Source organism: Mirounga leonina, unplaced genomic scaffold (assembly GCF_011800145.1).
Source record: "Mirounga leonina isolate KUSES-001 unplaced genomic scaffold, KU_Mleo_1.0 Mir_114, whole genome shotgun sequence".
NCBI lineage: Eukaryota > Metazoa > Chordata > Mammalia > Carnivora > Phocidae > Mirounga > Mirounga leonina.
In genome coordinates, this window is record NW_023270265.1 from 46,447,546 (window position 1) to 46,467,461 (window position 19,916).

The 19,916-nt window shown below is 50.7% G+C and overlaps 1 protein-coding gene across 1 annotated transcript; it reads right to left on the reverse strand.

Annotated features, from left to right (window-relative positions):
- Positions 1 to 7,858: 7,858 nt before the first annotated feature.
- LOC118027449 (protein argonaute-2-like) lies at positions 7,859 to 16,027 on the reverse strand. The gene is made up of 3 exons (XM_035030835.1): positions 15,174 to 16,027; positions 14,875 to 15,038; positions 7,859 to 10,991 (listed from the first exon to the last, which is right to left on the reverse strand). Exon 3 carries the CDS (start codon positions 10,848 to 10,850, stop codon positions 9,870 to 9,872), a length of 981 nt encoding a protein of 326 aa, XP_034886726.1. The 5' UTR covers positions 10,851 to 10,991; positions 14,875 to 15,038; positions 15,174 to 16,027; the 3' UTR covers positions 7,859 to 9,869.
- Between the last annotated feature and the right edge of the window lie 3,889 nt (positions 16,028 to 19,916).

Genomic DNA, 19,916 nt, shown 5'->3' on the forward strand with positions numbered 1-19,916 from the left:
CTTTCTGCCCAGGGGGTGTTTGCAAACCGGAAACATTCACCGAGAGCGCCCTGCACACATGAGTCATTGCTCTTTTAAATCAACAAACAGGCCAGCAGACTGAGACACCAGCTCTGTACCCCCCTGCATGGCTTGCCCACCCAGGGCCTCGGTCCTGCGTCTCCCGGCCCTGGGGCACCGAGCTGGTAAAGCCCAGGCAAGCTGGGGCAGCTCCCCTTCCTCCAGCCTCAGCCCGCAAGGCATCGCGGCCCCTCACTGCCCCGCGCATCACTCGCTGCTACACCCAGGGCTGGTGCCCGCGTCCCGGCTCCAGGCAAGGACAGCATCATGTCACGGGACGCCCACTGGCATGTGTGACAGTTAGCCCTGCTTTCCTCAAGAAGCTGATGTTAAGCAACCGGTCCAGGGCCACCCTGCCAGGAAGTGGCAAGGGAAGGGGTTTGAATCCAGGCTCTTGACCTCTCTTAACCTCTTCCTGGGGGAAAAAGAAGATGCTCAGCATGTGGGCTGTGAGCTGTCCTCTGATGTGTTGCTGAATCATTTCCTCCAGCTGACCCCACTGCGTGCTGCGTTAGAGCCCCAGGAAGGGCCCGGCTGGTGCTGGCTGCGTGGGCCTCCCGGAGACAGGCCCTCCGGGGAGGCACTGATATCAGCCTGTCTCAGTCTCCGTGGCCTGGCCCGGAGCCTGGCACATAGTAGGTGTTCAGCAAACCACCGCTGAATAAACACACGGCAAGTGGCTGTTTGTGACTGAGTGAAATACTCCATGGTAACCGGCTCTCCTCCCTAATCCATGTTAAAAGACAAAATGAAGCTCTCCCAGTATTTGCATGCTCACAATCCATCTTGAAATAGAAATATGTTCCCCTAAATTCCCCACCGTGTCTGGCTCCAGAGAACTTACACGATTGCAGACTTCAGCTTCAAGATGGAACATGTCGAATTCTGACAGCCAGAAGAAGAGGAGCTCCTAAGACGTTCAAAAGTATGTCAGGCGACCCGACGGCCCCGCCAGCCCCCAGGGAGGAGGCCAGGACGGGAGGCGGAGGCTTCCGTCGTCTGGGCCCGTGGAGCTTGAGCTGCTCACCTGGGGCTCGGGCTTCCCCAGGAGCCGATCGTTCTCTCCCGTAGCCCCAGAAGTGATGCAATAAACCTCATGATTATTGATGGTTCTGCTACTGCGGGTGTGGGCTTCTGGGCCAGGGATTAAACATCTTATTCAAGATCATCTAACGGCCTTGGCCGAGAGACAGACAGGAACAGAGAAAGAAGGATGAAGGACACACACCACACACTTAAGGTTGGTGTCCCTGGAGGACAGGCTCCTGGGTGATTTGGGTGTCAGAAAGCAAAAATTCATGTGCCACCAGGGGGCACAGCTGCCCACCCCGGATGGGGCTGCTCGGGGCAGCTGCTGGGGTGTGAGCGGGACCGGAGACGGGGGTGAGCGAGTCTGCCCTGGTGTTCGGGGCTAAGGAGAGGCCTGGAAAACGGGGGTGGACATTAGACCAGGGGCAGGTGGTAATGTCCCCTTGCTAGTCTGGCTGGGGGCGGGAGGGCATCTGTGACTGGGGCCACTCGCCCCCTGGGTGCCCATGGTGCCCACCACCCGCCGCTCTGCTCATACCTGTCTGTCTCCCTCTTAACTTACAGGCAGGATCCGAATCTGAATTCTGTCTCTCTCTCTCCTATGCCCATCCCAGAACCCGGTACGGAGGAGATGCCCAGAGAAGGCTGTTGACTGGAATAATTATTGGTTTGGGATTGGAAGGATCTGTCCTCAGGAGGCCCTTGGTGCAAAACCAGAAGGTTGATATTTGTGGCTTATGGGTGGGCTCTATCCTTAGAGCAAGATGGCCTGACTTCGAGTTTTATTTCCACCACGTGTTGACTATGACCTTGAAGAAGTCACTTACCCTCTCTGATGTGGAACAGGGAATAATAATAAAACCGACCTGGGGCGCCTGAGTGGCTCAGTCAGTGAGGCCTCCGACTCTTGATTTTGGCTCAGGTCATGACCTCAGGGTCGTGAGATCGAGCCCCACGTCGGGCTCCGTGCCGAGAGTACGGCCTGCTTGAGATTCTCTCTCTCCCTCTCCCTCTGCCCCTCCCGCTCACGCTCTCTCTCTCTCTCAAAAAAATTTTTTTTAATTAAAAAAGATAATAAAACCAACCTTGCAATACTGTTGTGGGGATTCGATGAGGAATTCCACACGAAATGGTGAGAAAGTGCCATTTTTTGTGCCTGGTTTGTTATCATAAAGCCACTGTCTCATCTCGCCTCCGTCGTCTCTGCTGACAGCCCTTCTACTTAAAGGAAAAAAAGTACCTGTGGCTGAGGGCCAGTAATCCCCGGCCAGGGACCTGATTGTGTGGCATCTCAGGCTGTCAGGGAAAGCGACGCGGAGCTAGTGGGGACGGACAGTCATGCCACGAGGGGGCCTCCACGGAGGACACTTGCCTCCCCCACTCCCTCCAGGAGAGCTCTTTGTCCTGGACTTTATCCCAAGCCATGCAGAGTCCATTCAGACCACCCATTTTCCCTCCACTCTGTCAGCAAACGTCGGGGGGTTCACAGGGCAGCCAGACACCACGCAGGGCCCTGGGGCGACTTCGACCTGTCCCCTGCCCCAGGGGCTCACACCCTACTGGGTGCCGGATGTTGGGACAGGTCCCGGGGCTGGAATGATGGTCAGCATCTCAGAGGCTTTAAGTCCGTTCCTACCCAACAAGGGCTTCCTCGGTGGAGAGACTGCCACCAGCCCTAAGGAGACCCCTCCAAACCCAGAATTCCAGGAAGCAGGTGAACGGCCGGTATCGCAGTTCTTTTAAAATACATAGAAATAACGTCTCCGGAGCAAAGACAAGTATGCATTCCCAGTAATCCTACATCATCTGTCATCTGTCACCCCTCCCCCGGGCTGGCTGGGACTCTGGGTTCTGTTCCCCGGGTTCCGCTCCTCTCCCGGCTCCACAGTCAGGGCATCCGGCCTGGTCCCATGTGGTTCGTGCTACTTAACAAGCTTTCCAGGCACCTGCCAAGAGCATTTCTAATAAGGGCACATCTGCTCCCCAGCACAACCCTGGGAGGGCAGGTGCTGTCATCACCCCCCTTTTGCAGATGAGGAAACCAGGCACGGAGAAGTGAAGGGACCTGCCCAAACTAAGCCAGGCCTTACCTGACTTCTCTCCAGAGGGTTGGGCTGCCGACGGGTGGCAAAGAGGGGGTCGGCCAGCCATGACCACAAGAGCTGAATCCATGTCCATCTGCAGAGCCCCCCAACTTCCCCTCTGTGATCAAGTCATCCTCCTTGAGAAGGGGGGATCCACGCCTCCCCTTCGAGAGCTGACCTGGCAAATGGGGCCCAGTGGCCAGGACAGAGAAAGGTTCCAGAGATTGAGAGGGAACAAGTAGCAAGAGGGGACTCCTCCCCACCTCAGGGTGCCGGAGTCAGCAAACACGAGCAAACACAAGATGCCTAGTGAAATTTTCATTTTCGATAAACAACAAATAAATTTTTATTTATGGTGCATGCAATATTTCCCAGTTCATCTGAAATGCAGCTTTAAGCTGGTGTCCCCTCTTCTCTCTAGCAACCCTACCCCTCACCCCCCAATACTCGCAATAGTACTGGGGGTCGGGGGAGTTCAGGGTGGGGTTTGGTTCCCAAACTCACACCCCCTCCCACTCTTGATCCTGGTGACCGAATATAACCACCTAGAATGATCTGCATGATCATGAATAGTATCATCCGATTGGAGAAGGTGTCCTGGATTTGGAGCAGGCTGACCTGGGGGGATGGCAGCCCCCATCCTCGACTGCGCAAACCAGCCAGGCCCCCTAATGTCGGAGCCCCCGCTTCCTTCCCTGCAGCTTGGGGCTGAGAAACCTGCCCGTCCTGATCCCAGAACCACTGGGAGGATCGACCCCCACGTTACAATTAGAAGTTCTCCAGTAAAGGTGAGGTTCTATCAAGTCCTACTGTATTATGATATATTCAGGCCATTTGATAGTAATAAATGAACAGGTTGAATTCATTGCTTGACTCGGAGGCCCGTCTGGACCTAGCTTCCTCTACGAGCTTAGGTTTCTGCGTGTACACAGAGTTAATGCAAACTCCGTGTTCTGGAGGCCGTTAAAAAAGAAGCCATAGCAAATTTGATTTAGGTACCTAATTCCATTTCAAATGACTTGGGCAATAAATAAACCACTCTCTTTGATTCTTTTAAATCAGCATATTTCAGCAGCAAAGTGACATCTTGGAATCGGCTGTCCTCTCCATCTCGCTCTATTGACCCAGGTGTGTCCACCGTGAAGGGACACCGAGGCCTGGCCCAGGGCCAGGCTGCCGGACTCTGCAAGCACAAGGACCATCTACCACCCACCGCTTAAACCCCCGGTGGGGCGGGCAGTCAATCTCCCCCGCACGAGGCCTGCGGGGGGCTTTGCCTTACTCAGCTTCTCGGCGGTTGCTGGGCGCCCAAGGAGGCCCTTGCAGCATTGAGTTTGTGGGTCTGTGTGGAGGGTCCTGTAAGGGGACAGGGAGGCTTTGGGCAGAGATGCCAGCCGAGGTGGGACTCCAGCACTGGAATGTGATCAAAGGGCCTGCTCTCTGGCCTGGAGCAGCTGTCCAGGCTTCCTTCCTGGGTAGCAGGGTACGCCTGGCTCTGTGAGTTAGCATGGCCAAGCATCGGGCTCTGGAGTCAAACAGCCCAGATCAGCCCCTCAGCGTTCAGGAAAGTGGGGGAGCTCCTGAGCTCCTCTGGACCCCCGCGGGCCCACCCGGGCAGGGGGGATGAGAGAGGTATGCACACCGAAGCTGTCAGGAGGATGATACAGCACCCATCAACCATCACCACGCACAGCGGTCCGCTCAGCCCAGCAGGGAGAGAACGCCTCTTCGCACTAGTCAGGATGCCTGGGGGAGTTCAGAGAAACTACACACATGCACGCACACACGTGTATACACTCTGACACTCACCCCCCCACACACACACACTCAGAATCGGACACACATGCACACACATGTCATACATCCACATGCAGACACAATACACTGACCCATCGATTCAGATACACACACACAGACACAAGGACACACAGACATGCACATAAACATATACACCCACTGACACACATACCGTCACACAGACCCACACACAACACACCCCTGATAGGCAAAGCAAGGCTTGGATAGGCTGGTTGGATGTGGCCAGTGAGCCACTGCATCCAGCTCTGTGGCCAACAGTCCACACGGACGCCGGCCCGTCTTTGACCCCCACTCTGTGCCCAGATACCACCCCAAGGTAAGCCATCAGGTCAGGTGAGGATTTTACCTTTCATCATACTTGGTAATAAAAAGAAAGTTGAGTGATTTAAGGGCTTGGTTTTTAGGCCTCTTCAAAATGCCCTTGGGCCACAAGGTTGGATGGAGAGGCTAAGGGTCTGGTCCTGGGCCTGGTCTCCTTCCCAGCACCTAGCCCCACCAGGCCCCTCCCTGCTCTGAGCTGAACCTACCTGGAAAGTTTCCCCAAAGCTCTATGGCTGGCCCTTAAACACAACCAGCAACCAGAAACCCTTCCCACCCTGGGTCTGGCTGGGCCTCAGTCACAGGAACCACAGAGACCACGGGAACCATGGCACACAGAGACCACGGGAACCATGGGGACCATGGGAACCATGGCACCACAGGAACCACAGGGACAATGGAAGCCATGGGAACCATAGGAACCGCAAGGACCATGGGAACCTTAGGAACTATGAGGAACCATAAGACCACAGAGACCATGGGAACCACAGGAAGCACAGGGACCATGGGAACCTCAGGGACTACAGAGGCCACGGGGACCAAAGGAACCACAAGGATCATGGGAACCACGGGACCCAGCCACATAGGATCTGCTGCCTCACTTAATGTGAATTCAGGCCAAACTTCTAGGTACCAGAATGCAGTGGATGTGACAGTGCATTACTTCTGAAGCTAGGTCCTGGTTCTCTTAGGACACTCACCTCTGGAGCCCTGAATATCCACTGAGAAAAATCTGACTACCCTGAGGCTGCCATGCCGGAAAAAAGCCCAGGCCATGGAAGAGGCCATGTATAAAAGCATGCTCCACCCAACAGATGTAGTTGAGGTCCCAGATGACTTTAGCATCACTTACCAGACATGTAATTGAAGATGCCTTCTAGATGGTTCTACACTTCAGCCTTGAGTCTCCACAGCTGGGGCCCCAGATGCTGTGGAGCAGAGACAAGCTGTCCCACCTGGACTCCTGTCTTACAGAATCCAATCCCTGGATGAAATTAAATGACTATCACTGTGGTCACTGGAAGAGATGGACCCTGGGACTTGGCGACCAGCCAGATATAGGGCTGAGGAAGAAGGGGGAGTGAGAGATAACCCCATGCTTCTTGCTCACTTCGGACCTGTGGGATCAGAGATGCTTATGGGTCACTGGCTGGAGGTGTCCAAAGGGTATGGGAGCTCCATGGTGGCCAATATCCATGTCCCTCCCCAAATCATCAAGTTAGACAAGTGCACCTCTGCCCCTTCATCAAAGAGCTCTGCATGCCCCCTTGACATTTTGCAGCAAATCCTCATTAAAATATTGTCCTCCCACTTCAAGGGAGAGGGGATATCAATGCTACCTCTCCATGGGAAGCATATTATAGAATTTGCAGACACATTTCAAACCCACCCAGCCCCTTGGAAGTGTCTCCAGAATGCATGTTCTCCTTCACCCCCTGGCCACCACCTTGGTCTGGGGCCTCTCTAACTCCCATTGAGGCTTTTGAAACAAATTCTTTTTTGGTCTCGCCACCTCCAGCCTTCCCTCCAGGCCTTCCATCACCAACAAGGATGTTCATAACACAAACAGGTCCAGTCACTTCCTACCTGGACTCCTCAGGCAGAGCCAGAGCCACGGGGTCACGAGTCTGGCTTGCAGCTTGTTTTCCTCCTGCCTGTGTAGCCTCCCTGATGCTGCTCTAGTCACATTGCATCTCAAATCCTCCTCTCTCCTTCCTGTTCTGCTGCCTTTGCACACGCTGGTTTCTCCACCTGCAAGTGCCCCATCTTCTTCTAGAGTATCCTAGCAAACTCCTATTCATCCTTCAAAACCCAGCTCCAATCTCACAGCCTCTGTGATGCCATCCTCAACTCGTTTGTGAACAGAAAATAGGAGCAGACTGGGGCACCTGGGTGGTTCAAGCGGTTGAGCATCCAACTCTTGGTTTCAGCTCAGGTCACGATCTTGCAGTTGGGAGATCAAGCTCCACATCGGGCTCTGTGCGCAGTGCAGAGTCTGCTTCAGATTCTCTCCCCGCCCCCTCTGTCTCACTCACTCTCCCTCTCTCAAATAAATAAAATAAATAAATAAATAAATTTTTAAAAAATAAAAATAAAATAAAATTGGAGCAGACCAGAGCCTCTCAATCTTGGCTGCACATTGGAATCATCTGGGGAGCTTTAACATACATTGGTGGTGGGGTGCCACCCCCCAGATGTTCTGACTTAGCAGACCGGGTGCAGCCTTGGCATGGGACCTTTTAATACTCTCCAGGAGATTCTAATGTGTAGCTAAGGTTAAGAGCCACTGGCATAGACCAATGGTTCACGGTATGGCTGCCCAGGAAAGTCACCCGGGGAGTCTTACAAGACAGCTTTCTCCCAGAGCCCCACCTCAAACCTATGAAATCAGAAGCGATAGGTGTAAGGCCCAGACAACGGCATGGACCCTTTATAAACCTCCCACCCCAGATGATTCTAATTCATAGCCAGGGTGGAGAAACACCAGGATGCTTCTCGCTTACACTCAAAACATGACATATAGAGCATGCTCAAACCCTCAGTCTAGATTTCGATTTGTAGAAGATGATCTTTATTCTAGAAGTGAACAAGGTCACAAGTCTGTTGGGTTTTTATAGAACATATCACAAGGCACTTTACAATTCTAAAACCAATAAAGGAATGCAAAATATGAATAATTTAAAAATCAATTTCCTACACATAATAGATCCTCAATAAATATTCATTGAACCAGTTTATAAGTCAATCAATCAATACAGGTGTAGTTTTAGAGCTGCCCAAGATACTTCTACATCTCCCCGGTAGACTGTGAGTTCCCTGAGGACAGGCCTGAGGACCCCAGCCCCCAAGCAAGGACATTTGGGTGAATGAAGCAATGAATTGACATGCAAAGCAAAGGGCTCTGAATGCTCTTGGCTATCTCTGTATTTCCTAGGTGCGTGATGAATTTCTAAGAGAACAGAGAAATGCTAGTATGTCATTTTTATTGAAAAGATGACAATGTAGCAATTTAACGATAGAAAAATCACCTTGCCTAGGTTATTGTGCTTCTTTGGAGGCCTGGGGAGAAGCCTAGACATGGCTTTTCAACTCAACAGGAAGCCACAGGCTCACAGCCAGCCCCTGGCCATGCATGGACAGGCTGATCAAGTGCCCAGCACTGCTTCATGCGCTGCCCGCCACAATGTGATGGCTCAGCCTTTCCTAAGCAGTGGGGATATGACCTCTACTCCATGACCAGTAGAGGGTGGATGATGGAATCATGGCCTGTGCATCACCCCTGTCTTGTGATCTCAGCTGCTTTGGCCCCTTGATTGCAAGAATATTCCTTCCCCAGAGCACCCCACCTGCCCAGTGGTAAAGAGCAATGGCTCTGGGGTCAGACAGAGCAGAGTTCTAGGGCCTGTATAGTTCTAGGACACCACTTGGCTGTATAACTAGGGCAAACCACTGAGCCTCTCTGAGCCCCAGTGTCCCCACCTATAGGATGACATCACTGTAGTACTTGCCCGGAAGGTCATTAAGAGATGAAAATGGAATGATGCCTGCAGAGCTTCATGGAAAAGGGCTCAGAGTTTGACAGGTGACAGTGCAGAGGCCTTGGTAAGCCTTGGTTTTTGCACCTGTAAAATGGGACTGATTACAACTCATCATAAAACCATTGCGATGTACCAATGCTGAGAAGGGCCAGCCATCATGACTGGCTTACCCTGGGCCCTCCCTATTAGCTGCCAGCATTAATTTCACCTTTCTAAGATCATATTGCCACTTATAAGGATAAGGAGCTGACGCTTCTCCCAGCAAGGGTATGCTCATGGTTTGTGTGCCAACAACTTCCCAGAGGCTTGGAGAGCTCTCCTCCCACCATCACAGGCCCCACCAGAAGTCTGCTGCAACTGTGTTCTAATGGGTAGAAAAGCATGTGGTCCAAGGGAGACAGGACAGAGAGGGGAGCTGCCCATCCCCTCGACCTGCTGCTCCCAAGGCTGGAGGGAAGAACAAATTCAGGTCCCCATGTGGAATGAAGGGCTATTTTCTCACACATAACCTTTTTTTTTTTTTTTTAGGAAACACGGGACTCTATTTTAATAAGCAGCTTATAGATTTTGGCAAACCGTATTTCCTACGACAATGGGGTCTCATACAGGTCTGCAGTTCAAAATCCAAGTTTGAAATCTGGGACGGAAGGCATTCTGGAAAATGGAGAATCTACTAAAATCAATGACATCTCATGTTCGATGCTGGCTGTCATGGAAGGGCTGGGCATCTGTTGGTCTGAGTGCAGCTGGTTTCATGTGAATCCAACTCGGTACACAATCGTAAACACTAAAACATGTCAAGCAACGTACATGGTGCCCAGGTGTCCTGAGGAACCTGGACTGCCTTTGCCAACGTTTGGTGGTCTCGTCCATTACTCTGCCTGGAGGTATGGCTTCCTTCAGCACTGTCATGTTTTTTGGCCACCAGGTGGTACCCCGCCCGGAAAGCCACCAGGTGGGCATAGTATGCTGGCGCCGGGATGGACACGGATCGCGTGCGGCGCACGTAGGTGTGACACAGCTAGTAGGTGAGAATCTGCAGCTTGTTGGAAGAGAAACGACTGTCATCCCAAAGCATGTGATAGTGGGAAGGCCTGCTTGTTCCCTGAATGCCAGCGTGACTACATAGGTGGAAGTCAAACTCGGTCAGGTGGGTGATGTTCATGTCCACAGTTGTGCCTGCTGGAATGTTTCCACTTTTCCCAACCCTCTCATTCTTGTCGGTGCAAAAGAGCTGCGTGTGGTGCCTTTTCTGTACCACTATGAAAGTGATCCCTGGCTGGTAGTCCTTTTCTAACTTGACACATGCCTTGCAGAAGGCCAGCAACTCATGGTGGAGGACCCGCTGGAACTGGCCCTCGGAGACGCCGTCGCAGAAGAAGATGATGCACGTGGGCTTGAAGCGCATGGACTTGTAGAACTGGATGAGGAGCTCACGGACCATGGTGGCCAGGTCCTGGATGATCTCCTGACGGTACAGCTGAACCCGCACAGTGGTGCAGTAGCGGTTGGGGTGCGCATCCATGCTGCCCATGACGGCGGTGATGGAAGGCTTCTTCCTGTCCCCAGCGGGTGGGCGAGTGACTTCGGCCCCCAGAAAGATGATGGGTTGCTGGAACACGGGCAGCCTCCCCTGAGGCAGTAGGATGCTGTTCATGCCTCCCAGTTTGACGTTGATCTTCAAGCAGAGGTTGGACAGGGTCTGTGGCGTGGTCCTCTGCACGTTCTTCATCTGCACACACTGCGTGGCCATCCCCAGCACCCACATATAACCTGAGCCGACCAAACACCAACCAAATACCTCCTTGCCCTGACCCCCAGAAGAAAAGCAAGAGTCCACAGGTGGCCCTCTTCTAGAACCATCCCAGCCACTGCCTTCTCCTCCATACCCCTGGAGCAACGTGTGGAGCAGGTGGGAACATGGGACAGGAACAAGATGCTGGGTCAGAGGGACAAAGGCTGGACCCGGCTGTTCCCAACATGCCTTCCCAAATGCACACATGAGCCCTGGTACAGATAACAGAAAGGAAGTCAGAACATTCCTTTGGCAAAGAGAAGCACTGTGGCATCCTCCAGCACCCCATATGCACTCAGGCAGCAATGTCCTTGAAGAAAGGTCAGCTGGCCATCTTCTCCCATTCTGCTGTAGGGACAAAAATCAGCCTTCATCCCCAGCCAGGGATGCAGCCATCCAGCAAATCACAACTTCCCTCAAGAAGTCAGGACCAACCATCCCTGTCCCCCAGGCAGCCCTGTAGCATCCCAGAGTAGAGAACCAGAAAGGAGAAAGTGGAGGAGAAAGGTTGGTAGCATGTCGGGAGGCATGAGCACGGCCAGCTGTGACCCTGGGCTTACCCTCTCTTGCCTGTGGAAAGTGGATAAAGGTCATTAATACTGCTTATTCACCACCCTGGGTACTTCAGGTGCAGGGAGATCAAAATGTGCCCTCACTCTGCAAACTCTGGAGTGCTGGGCAGGAGCTAGTCATCATTCCCAGCCCTCTCTCTGGTTCTCAGGGCATCCCAGGCAGAGGAGGGTAAACTTCAATCTGGGCTCCTGGGAGCAGTAACTCAGAGCAACTCTCTACAAATGTGAAATTTCTGCAGTATCTCGTTTGATCTTCAGGGTTCCCGCAGACTTTATATTTAATTCATAATATCTTAGTTTGTTTTAATAAAATGTTGTTTTGAATTAGTTACCATCTGGGAGATTGATGCATCTGGTAAATCGACGCTCGAGAAAGTTGACCAGGGAGTCAGCCCCTCGGTGCCGCCAGTGAAGGCTGCTTCCAGCCACGAGAGGTGAAAAATCTCAACATGCCTCCCAGCAGGCAAGTACAGTGGCCCCTCCCAGCCCAAGTGGATCTGGGATGTGTTTTGGTGAAACTCTCTGAATGACTTCTTCCCCGGATTAACATGGAAACCAGGCCTCTCGGCTTGGCCTGGGGGAAAGAGCTTTGTGAGAGTCATCTGGACATAGAGTCGGGGGACAATCAACTCTAGCTACCATTCTCCAAAAACAAGAAACTGAGGTCAGCCAGAACCATGCCATTTCTGCCACCCCATGGTGATTCCATTAAGTCTGAGTCACAGCGTAGCTGGGAGCCCAAGTGGGGCTGGTCTTGTATGAAGTTACAAGAAAGGGGGGGCTGGCCTCAGGTTGTGAGGAGTGCTCCCCCGCCCACGTCCCAGGCCCAAATGCACTCTAAGAGCAAAGCCGATCCACCATGGTGGTGACAAAAGCTCCCTTCTGGGCTGCCAGAAGAAGTCCCAGAGGGCCCAGTTTCCCAGAATATCTGCCTGCATACACCTGTCTCCTGTCTCTCAAGAGCTTAGATCCAGGAGCCAGATGAGCCTGGGTTCAGATCCCAGCATGGAGCCATTGGCTTGGCCATTGGGGTCTCTGGGAGGAGCTCTGGGAAATTACCAGCTCCCTGGATTGGACCCCATAGCCACCACCAAGTAAGCACCTCAGAGAGCTGCAGGTAGCCCACTTGTTACCAAAGAGGGGGGTCTTCTCTGGGACAAGAGGGAATCACAGGTCTCTAAGAACCTGTTAGCAGATCTCCCTCCTCCCCTTGTGGAATCCCAATGAGACAGCCATGTGCATCCTCATGAGCAGGGGGGCCAGCCCCCCTCCCATCGGGGTAGGGCCTTAGGCAGAGAGCACACATGGGGCCATGAGAAGGAGGCACCTTTGGGTCCCCAGGGCAAGAGCTGACCCCAGATGTGGCCTACCAAGAAGCCAGGGTTGGCCGGGACCTCAGGGTCATTCAGCTCAATATCACTATTTCACTTGGACGTTAAGATGTCATGTTTGTTAATTTGTCCTAAATCAACACAAACTTGTCTTGGAACCCTCACCCAAGAGGAGAGGAAGCGATCCAATACTATTGTGTTGGGTGGTCAAACAAGAGCTCTGAGAAATTCACAGAGGGGGTTTCGGGTCTTCAGGCCACAGCAGCCCTCCCTGGGGCCTGGGCATCCAGCCCCTGTGGTTGTGTGAAGGTGGGCAAGTCTGCTGTTTCCGTGCCACGCCTGAGTAGGGGCCCCTGGACATCCGCAATCCAGCTCTGTGGGGCCTCCAGACAGCCATGCCCTTCCATGGCTACTCCGGGAGATGTGTGGGAAGGGGGACCGCTATTTACAAACCCTGACCCAGGCTGGTTCATGGTCTACTTTCAGAAGCCCACCACTGTGGGACACAGCCCCACAGCTCCTGACTTCCTGGCTTTCAAAACACATGCCTGGGTTCTTTGTTCTCTCTATCCAGCATCTTCCACTCTGGGCCCCGCACCCCGAAAGCTGTTAACAAACCCCGGCTTGCATGGAGAAAGTTCTAGAAGGATATTCACTGAACAGGGGTGGGGCCAGGGAGGAGCTGCTGGGTTTTCTCTATCAGTACTTTGAAAATACTTTTGTGTACTTCAAATGGTTTATTAGTCATCATGTATTACTCTCATTCAATTTTTATAAAGAAATAAAATGAATGGGCGCCTGGGTGGCTCAGTTGGTTCAGCAACTGCCTTCGGCTCAGGTCATGATCCTGGAGTCCCTGGATGAGTCCCGCATCGGGCTCCCTGCTCGGCAGGGAGTCGGCTTCTCCCTCTGACCCTCCCAACCCTCCCCCCTCTCATGCTCTCCCTCTCTCAGTCTCTCTCTCAAATAAATAAATAAAATCTTAAAAAAAAAAAAAAAGAAATAAAATGAATGACCCTGTTTCTTACCAAAAGGAGCCTGAGGTCATCAGACAGAGGCCAAGGGATCAGGTGTGCTCTCCCCAGCAGGTGGGAGAACGGAGATATTGGTGACCAAGGTTTGACAGTGCAGGGTTCCTGGCTGAGCCGTTTGCCAGCTAGGGATGAAGGCAGGCTGCAAAGGCCCTCAGAGCTTTGGTTTCTTCCTCTGCAGGGTAGAAAGTAATTGTCCCTGCCTCCAGGTTGCCATGGAGATGAGTGGGCCACTGCGTGCCTCGTGCGTGACGCAATACGGTGGGCTTATCACCATCATCTTCATCATCATCATGGTGGATCCTGTCCCCAGACTCCATCAGAGACCAGCGTCCCGGGTCGCCCCTGAATAACTGAGATATCGAGGGGCTTCTCATCCTCTCTGTCTCCCATCCTCACCCCCCAACCAGGACTGTCTTCATGATTGCAAGGCCCCTTGTTCAACATGAAAATGTGGGATGTTTGTGCAAAAACCAGGAGGCAAGTGCCATTAAAATTGCTAAAATACCAGGGCGCCTGGGTGGCTCAGTAGTTGGGTGTCTGCCTTCGGCTCAGGTCATGATCCCGGGGTCCTGGGATCGAGCCCCGCATCGGGCACCCTGCTCAGCAGGAAGCCTGCTTCTCCCTCCCCCACTCCCCCTGCTTGTATTCCCTCTGTTGCTGTGTCTCTCTCTGTCAAATATATAAATAAAATCTTAAAAAAAAATTGCTAAAATACCAAACTTGCTTCTTTCTTCCACGATACCCTCCGTCTCCACTTGTCATGGTGTTTTTATTTGCTATTTAATGCCATTCTAACTACACCATTCAACATCGTATTGTGCAGTGGCAGTTTTAAATGCAAATATAAGGCCATTTAACTCGTATATGGAATCATCGAAATCACACTCTTCATATTTTGCAGTTTGTACGCAAAAGTATTTTCGTCCTTTCCAGAACAGTAGAAACACTACACTAACTCAACAGTTTTTATGTCGCTCCTTGACATTCCACCCACACACTGTGCCTTTGCCCTCCTTCTGAGTGAGGAGGACGGGAGGAAAGGGAACCGTGGGTGCCCTGTGTCTCCACTTCCTTCTGTGCCCTCACTTTCCCTGTAAGCGATTGGCTGACACAGGAAAATAACCTGAGTAAGAATAAGAGACAGGGTTCCTTGGTCATTCACGTTCCCTAGAACCCCACTGCCTTCTTTCTGCATTCCAAGCAAGTTCTGGTTTGATTGCAAAGTGTGGCCTTTCGGGGTGTCATTGCCCTTGCTCACCCCATCCTTGATGTAACACACGTGTCTTGTACTCACTTTGAGTCTCACAGAGCTCCTGTGCCTCGGGGGACCCCCTGGAGTTCTGTGCTCACGGGGCTTCGAGAATGCTGTAGGCAGGTAGGACAGCAAGGAATAACTGACACGTGCGTTGACAGACCTCCTCCGCTCCTGCGCAGGCTCCACAATCCCATCAGATTTCACTTGCAAAACACAAGTTCAAAGACAGGATTATTAAAATTTCAAGATGGCAGCAGAAGAGCATTAAGTCAAGCTCCCGCCCTTCTGAGCCCTGGCTCTGCTGTGAAATGGACACAATGTGCCCTTGGCTTGCCTACCTAGGGGCTTGCGGGGGCGCGGGGGGCACACCACGTGCAAGCAAGGTGCTGGAAATGCTCGTGAGCCACAGCTCCCAGGAGAGAGCAGGCCTGCGCCCTGAGTCCAGCAGGCGCCGAAAGAACAGCCAGCAGGGCTGGGACAGCAGGGAGCTGATCTGATTCCAGATGAGCCTGAGCGACACAAAATCCATTTCTGTTCAGGCTCAGAACTATGCTCGATAAGCCAGCAAGCTCTGTGTCACGCGTTCCTCTGGGGAGCCGTGAGGCTGTAGACTGGACGCCTGTGTCTGCGGTCCAGCTCCATGGGGTGGGGAGGTCAAGGCCGGCTGGGCTGCTCAGAGCTTCTGCCCACGGAAGGTGGGTTTGGCCAAGTGTGCTGGGACCACCGGCCGTCCCGTGGCTGCAGATCTTGGAACTGGAAGTCGATGATGGATGTCTCGGGTGACAGCTTTTCTACTCAGCTGTTCTTTCCTTGGTCACGCATTTCCCTTGAACAAGCCCATCCCCACCAATCAGGGCTCAGCCGTGGTGTGAGGACGCAGCGGAAAGCCTTTCCCCGGGTCTGCTGAAGGTTCTGGCATTGGTCACGCTCCTGCCTCAGAAGGTGATTTCACACTCCCTTCTCTTCCGACCAGGAAGCAGGCGGGCCCTGTGGGCACAAGAACAGGGAGGGACTCGGGTCACATGGCACAGGGAGTCTGGGCTGTTCTGCGGGGCTCTGTCAGCTCACCCGGCAAGACGGAAGGAGCACCAGACTGAGATCCAGGAGGTCCCAGTTTCTCCACCCAGAGCCATGGGACCTGGGTCTGTCAGTGACACGGAGGGAAGCCACGTAACCCTTGTACCTTTCCTCAACTGTAAGCTGGACTGACGGTGGCCACAGGGCACTGCACAAATCCTCACAGCTACCTCGAGAGGGGGCGGCCCGATCCTACTTCATGTGGGTGCACCTAAGGCTTAGAAAAATTATGTAACAAAAACATTACTGTCGCAACTTTATACATGAGGAAACTGGCTTGAGGTCACTCAGCGGAGCTGAGGTCATGCCCAAGTCTGGGCAACGCCTAAGTCCACGCTCCAACTCAGACGTAAATGCCAGGAACAAATGAGCTCACACATGTGACAGGGCATCGTAACCTTTACTGCAGGTCAATGTGGGTGACTGTTGTTCGTTTAAACACAGAGGGTGTCTCATGGGCCATTGTTATGAAGAAAGGGGCAGTGTTAGGTGAGAGTTCAGCCTGTCCACCTCCAGTGCCCCTCAGAGCCCAGCCCAGACTGAGACATCAGAGACATTCAGTCAGCATGATAAATGAATGAATGAACGAACGAGCAAAGACCCACACTCCTGTGCTCTCCCTCTTCCTTCCCAGCCCCCAAGAGGGCAGTGCTCAGACTCCACTCCTCACTCCTCCCTTCTTTCTGGAGGCTGGTTGTTCCCTGTGTACTCGCCATGCCTCACGTCAGCCTCCACACATGCAGGAGACATCCCCCAACCCCAGCTCAGCTCTCCCCGACCCCAGCACGCATGTCTCCATTTCTGTGAGGACCATTTTGCCAACTTCATGCCTCCCTCTCCCTCCCAACTTCATGCCTCCCTCTCCCTCCAGCCCACAAGTCTTGTCCATCATCCCATCCCCATATTCTCAAGCCTCCATGTTCTTGTTGCTCACAATGTTGTAGCCTGGGCTTCAGAATCACAGGGGTCTTAATTCCAGCGCAGGCATTATGCCCCAGTTCCTCATCTAATGATGTTGCCCCTCCCTATATCAGAGGGTGGTGGGGTGTGTATGAGTGCTCAGCATGCTGGGGCCCCCTGGCCTGACCACTCCTAGCCTATTCACACCAGTGTAAAAGCAACCAGTCAACATGCTGGGAGCTCTCAGGAACACTCCCACTCTGAGGAGAAATCTCTGACAGAAATGCCAGCATTTACTGGAAATTCTAGAAAAAATAGATATATATATATGAAGAAAATGTATAAATTATATGAAAAATAAATTCGCATTCCCAAGTTCTAAAAGAATATATACATATTCAGGTTAGTGGAACCAACTGTTCAAGCAGAAATCCCAGCAAAATGAAGCTGTCTTAATGAATCTCACTAACTGCAAATGTGCATCACTCTCATCTTCCTTCATAAATATGGACCACTGGAGCATCTGGGTGGTTCAGTCGGTTGAGCGTCAGACTCTTGCTCAGGTCATGATCTCAGGGTTGTGAGATCAAGCCCCGCAGTGGGCACCACATTCATGGGGAGTCTGCTTCTCTCCCTCTCCCTTTGCCCCTCCTCCCCCCGCTTTCTCGCTCCCTCCCTCTCTTTCTCTCAAATAAATCAGTCTTAAATAAATAAATACGGACTACCAAACAAGGCACTGAAGAACACCAATAGCACAAAAGGTAAGAACCAGGATGAACAAACTAACAAAATTCAAAGAACAGAAAGGAATTATTAAAGAATTAGTGGCTTGAGTGGAATTCAAGAAGGTATGTGTTCCTTAAAAGAGAACAGGCTATGTTTAAAATGGAGCAATTAGAGAACAAGAATGAGTTCTTGTAAGTGTTAATGCTAAAATAAAAATTCCATGGGAAAAAAAAGTTAAAGCTCAGGAAATCTCTCAGAATGTATATCAAGAAGACAGAAGAAAATATGAAGGGAAATATGAGACATACATGATTAATCTAAGAAGTCTTTTTTTTTTAAGATTTTATTTATTTATTTGACAGAGAGAGGGATAGCGAGAGCAGGAACACAAGCAGGGGGAGTGGGAGAGGGAGAAGCAGTCTTCCCGCCGAACAGGGAGCCCGATGTGGGACTCGATCCCAGGACCCTGGGATCATGACCTGAGCCGAAGGCAGATGCTTAACGACTGAGCCACCCAGGCGCCCTAATCTAAGAAGTCTTATATCCATTTACTAAGAATCCTAGAAAAAAGTAAAATAGAATGAGTGAAAAAAGACCCACCCCAAACACATTCTCATGAAAACTGGAATTCTAAGTGTAAGGAGAAGATTGTAAAAGGTTCTAGACAGGGGAAAAAAAAAAAAACAACCAGAAAATCTGCAAAGGAATTGCAATCACATTGACATGTGACTTCTCACCAGCAACACTGAAAACTAGAAAACAATAGAGCAATGCTCCAAAGTTCTCATTAAAGATATAAAATTCTAAACTTACAATTCTATGTTTTATTTTGAAAAACTATTAAATTGATATAAGGACAAAATTAAGCAGCTGCAGGTATAAAAATATTTACATGAGCAGCTAGGAATAGCCTTCCACATCAGGTGGTGGAAGAAGTTTCTTAGTCTGCTACTCTTTCTGGCCATTTGTGCCTTAGCCTGTGAGAGACACAAAGCTGCCAGGCAGGCCACCCAGTCAGTGGGGTCAGTGGGTTACATGAGAGATAATAAGTAAAATATATGTGAAATATGTGCACCAAATAACATAGCTTCTAAAACCCTGCTCTCTTTCATTTTTTCTTTTTACTCTCTGTGCTTCAGTTAGAATAATTTCTACTGACTGTCCTTAAGCACATTAATCCTTTATTCTGCTCAGTTTAGTCTATTAAGCCCAACCAATTAATTCTTCATTTCACATTGGGTTTTTTTTTTAATTCTAAAATCTCCATTTGATTTTACTTTAGAGTTTCCACTTCTGTACTAAAATTCTCCATCTGTCCAACCATATTGCCTATTTTTTCCCCTAATTTTTAAAACAAATTTATATTATCTTTTCTGTTCATTTCAACATCTGGATAATTCGTGGGACTGTTTCTCTTTACTATTTTCTCTCTTGATTATGAGGCTCATTTTCCTGCTTCTTTACATGTCCTATCTTTTTTAAATTGAAATCTAGACATCCTGTATTAAAGAAAATTAGAGATGAGGGTGGGTAATTTACATCCTTTCCTCTATCAAGCAGCTAGGCTAAAAAGTTGATCACTTTGATCCATTAGGAATTGAGATTCGTTGGAGCCAGATCACAAGTTGAATTCATTTCAGTTTACCTCTGGCTCCAAAACGTTTGTGGCTGAAATCAGGCCTCCCCTTCCAACACATCTTTGGGACCAGGCATCATGCTACCATGAGATCTCTCTGCTTTCTGGCCACGCCCTTAGCCATAGCTTACTCAGCTTATAAGCAGACAAAAATTAGTTTTGCATTTGAGACTCTTAAAAATTCCAATCCTTCATGCCAGTCCACACAGTAATTAAAACTTTGGCTTATTTTATTCCAGGCAAATATCTTTATCTATGGCAAACTGACTCCTCTGCCCACCCATATGCTGTCTAGCTAACATCTCCCAGGTGTAAAATCAGCCATCGGTCGGTGCTCCTCTAGAAACGATTGGTCTCTCTCCCTGGTATATAAACTTCTCTGCACCCATAGCTCTTCAATAGCTTTTTAAAAATATATAATTTTTTATCCAGTGTTTTCTTAGTGTTTCCTCAAAAGAAGCAGTCTTTTACCATTTTCTACATCCTAATTAAGAGTGAGACTCATTCATGTGAGGCAATCACTGTTTATATGTTGTCTCCATCAGAAAAACTATACAGATTGTAATATAATGCAGGTTTTATTTTGGTGTCATCAGATTCTTCAAATAGAGCATCAGTTAATTACAATAATGTGTCCATTTTTTCTCATCCAAGTCATAGACTCAGAATAAAGCTCTTGGAAGTTTTCTTTATTAATTGTGCATCATCTGAGACTATTATGGACACTTTTGTGATGTTGACA

Coding starts and splice junctions, on each gene's coding strand:
- LOC118027449 (XM_035030835.1), bottom strand. CDS start 10,850: ATGTGTGCATTTGGGAAGGCATGTTGGGAACAGCCGGGTCCAGCCTTT.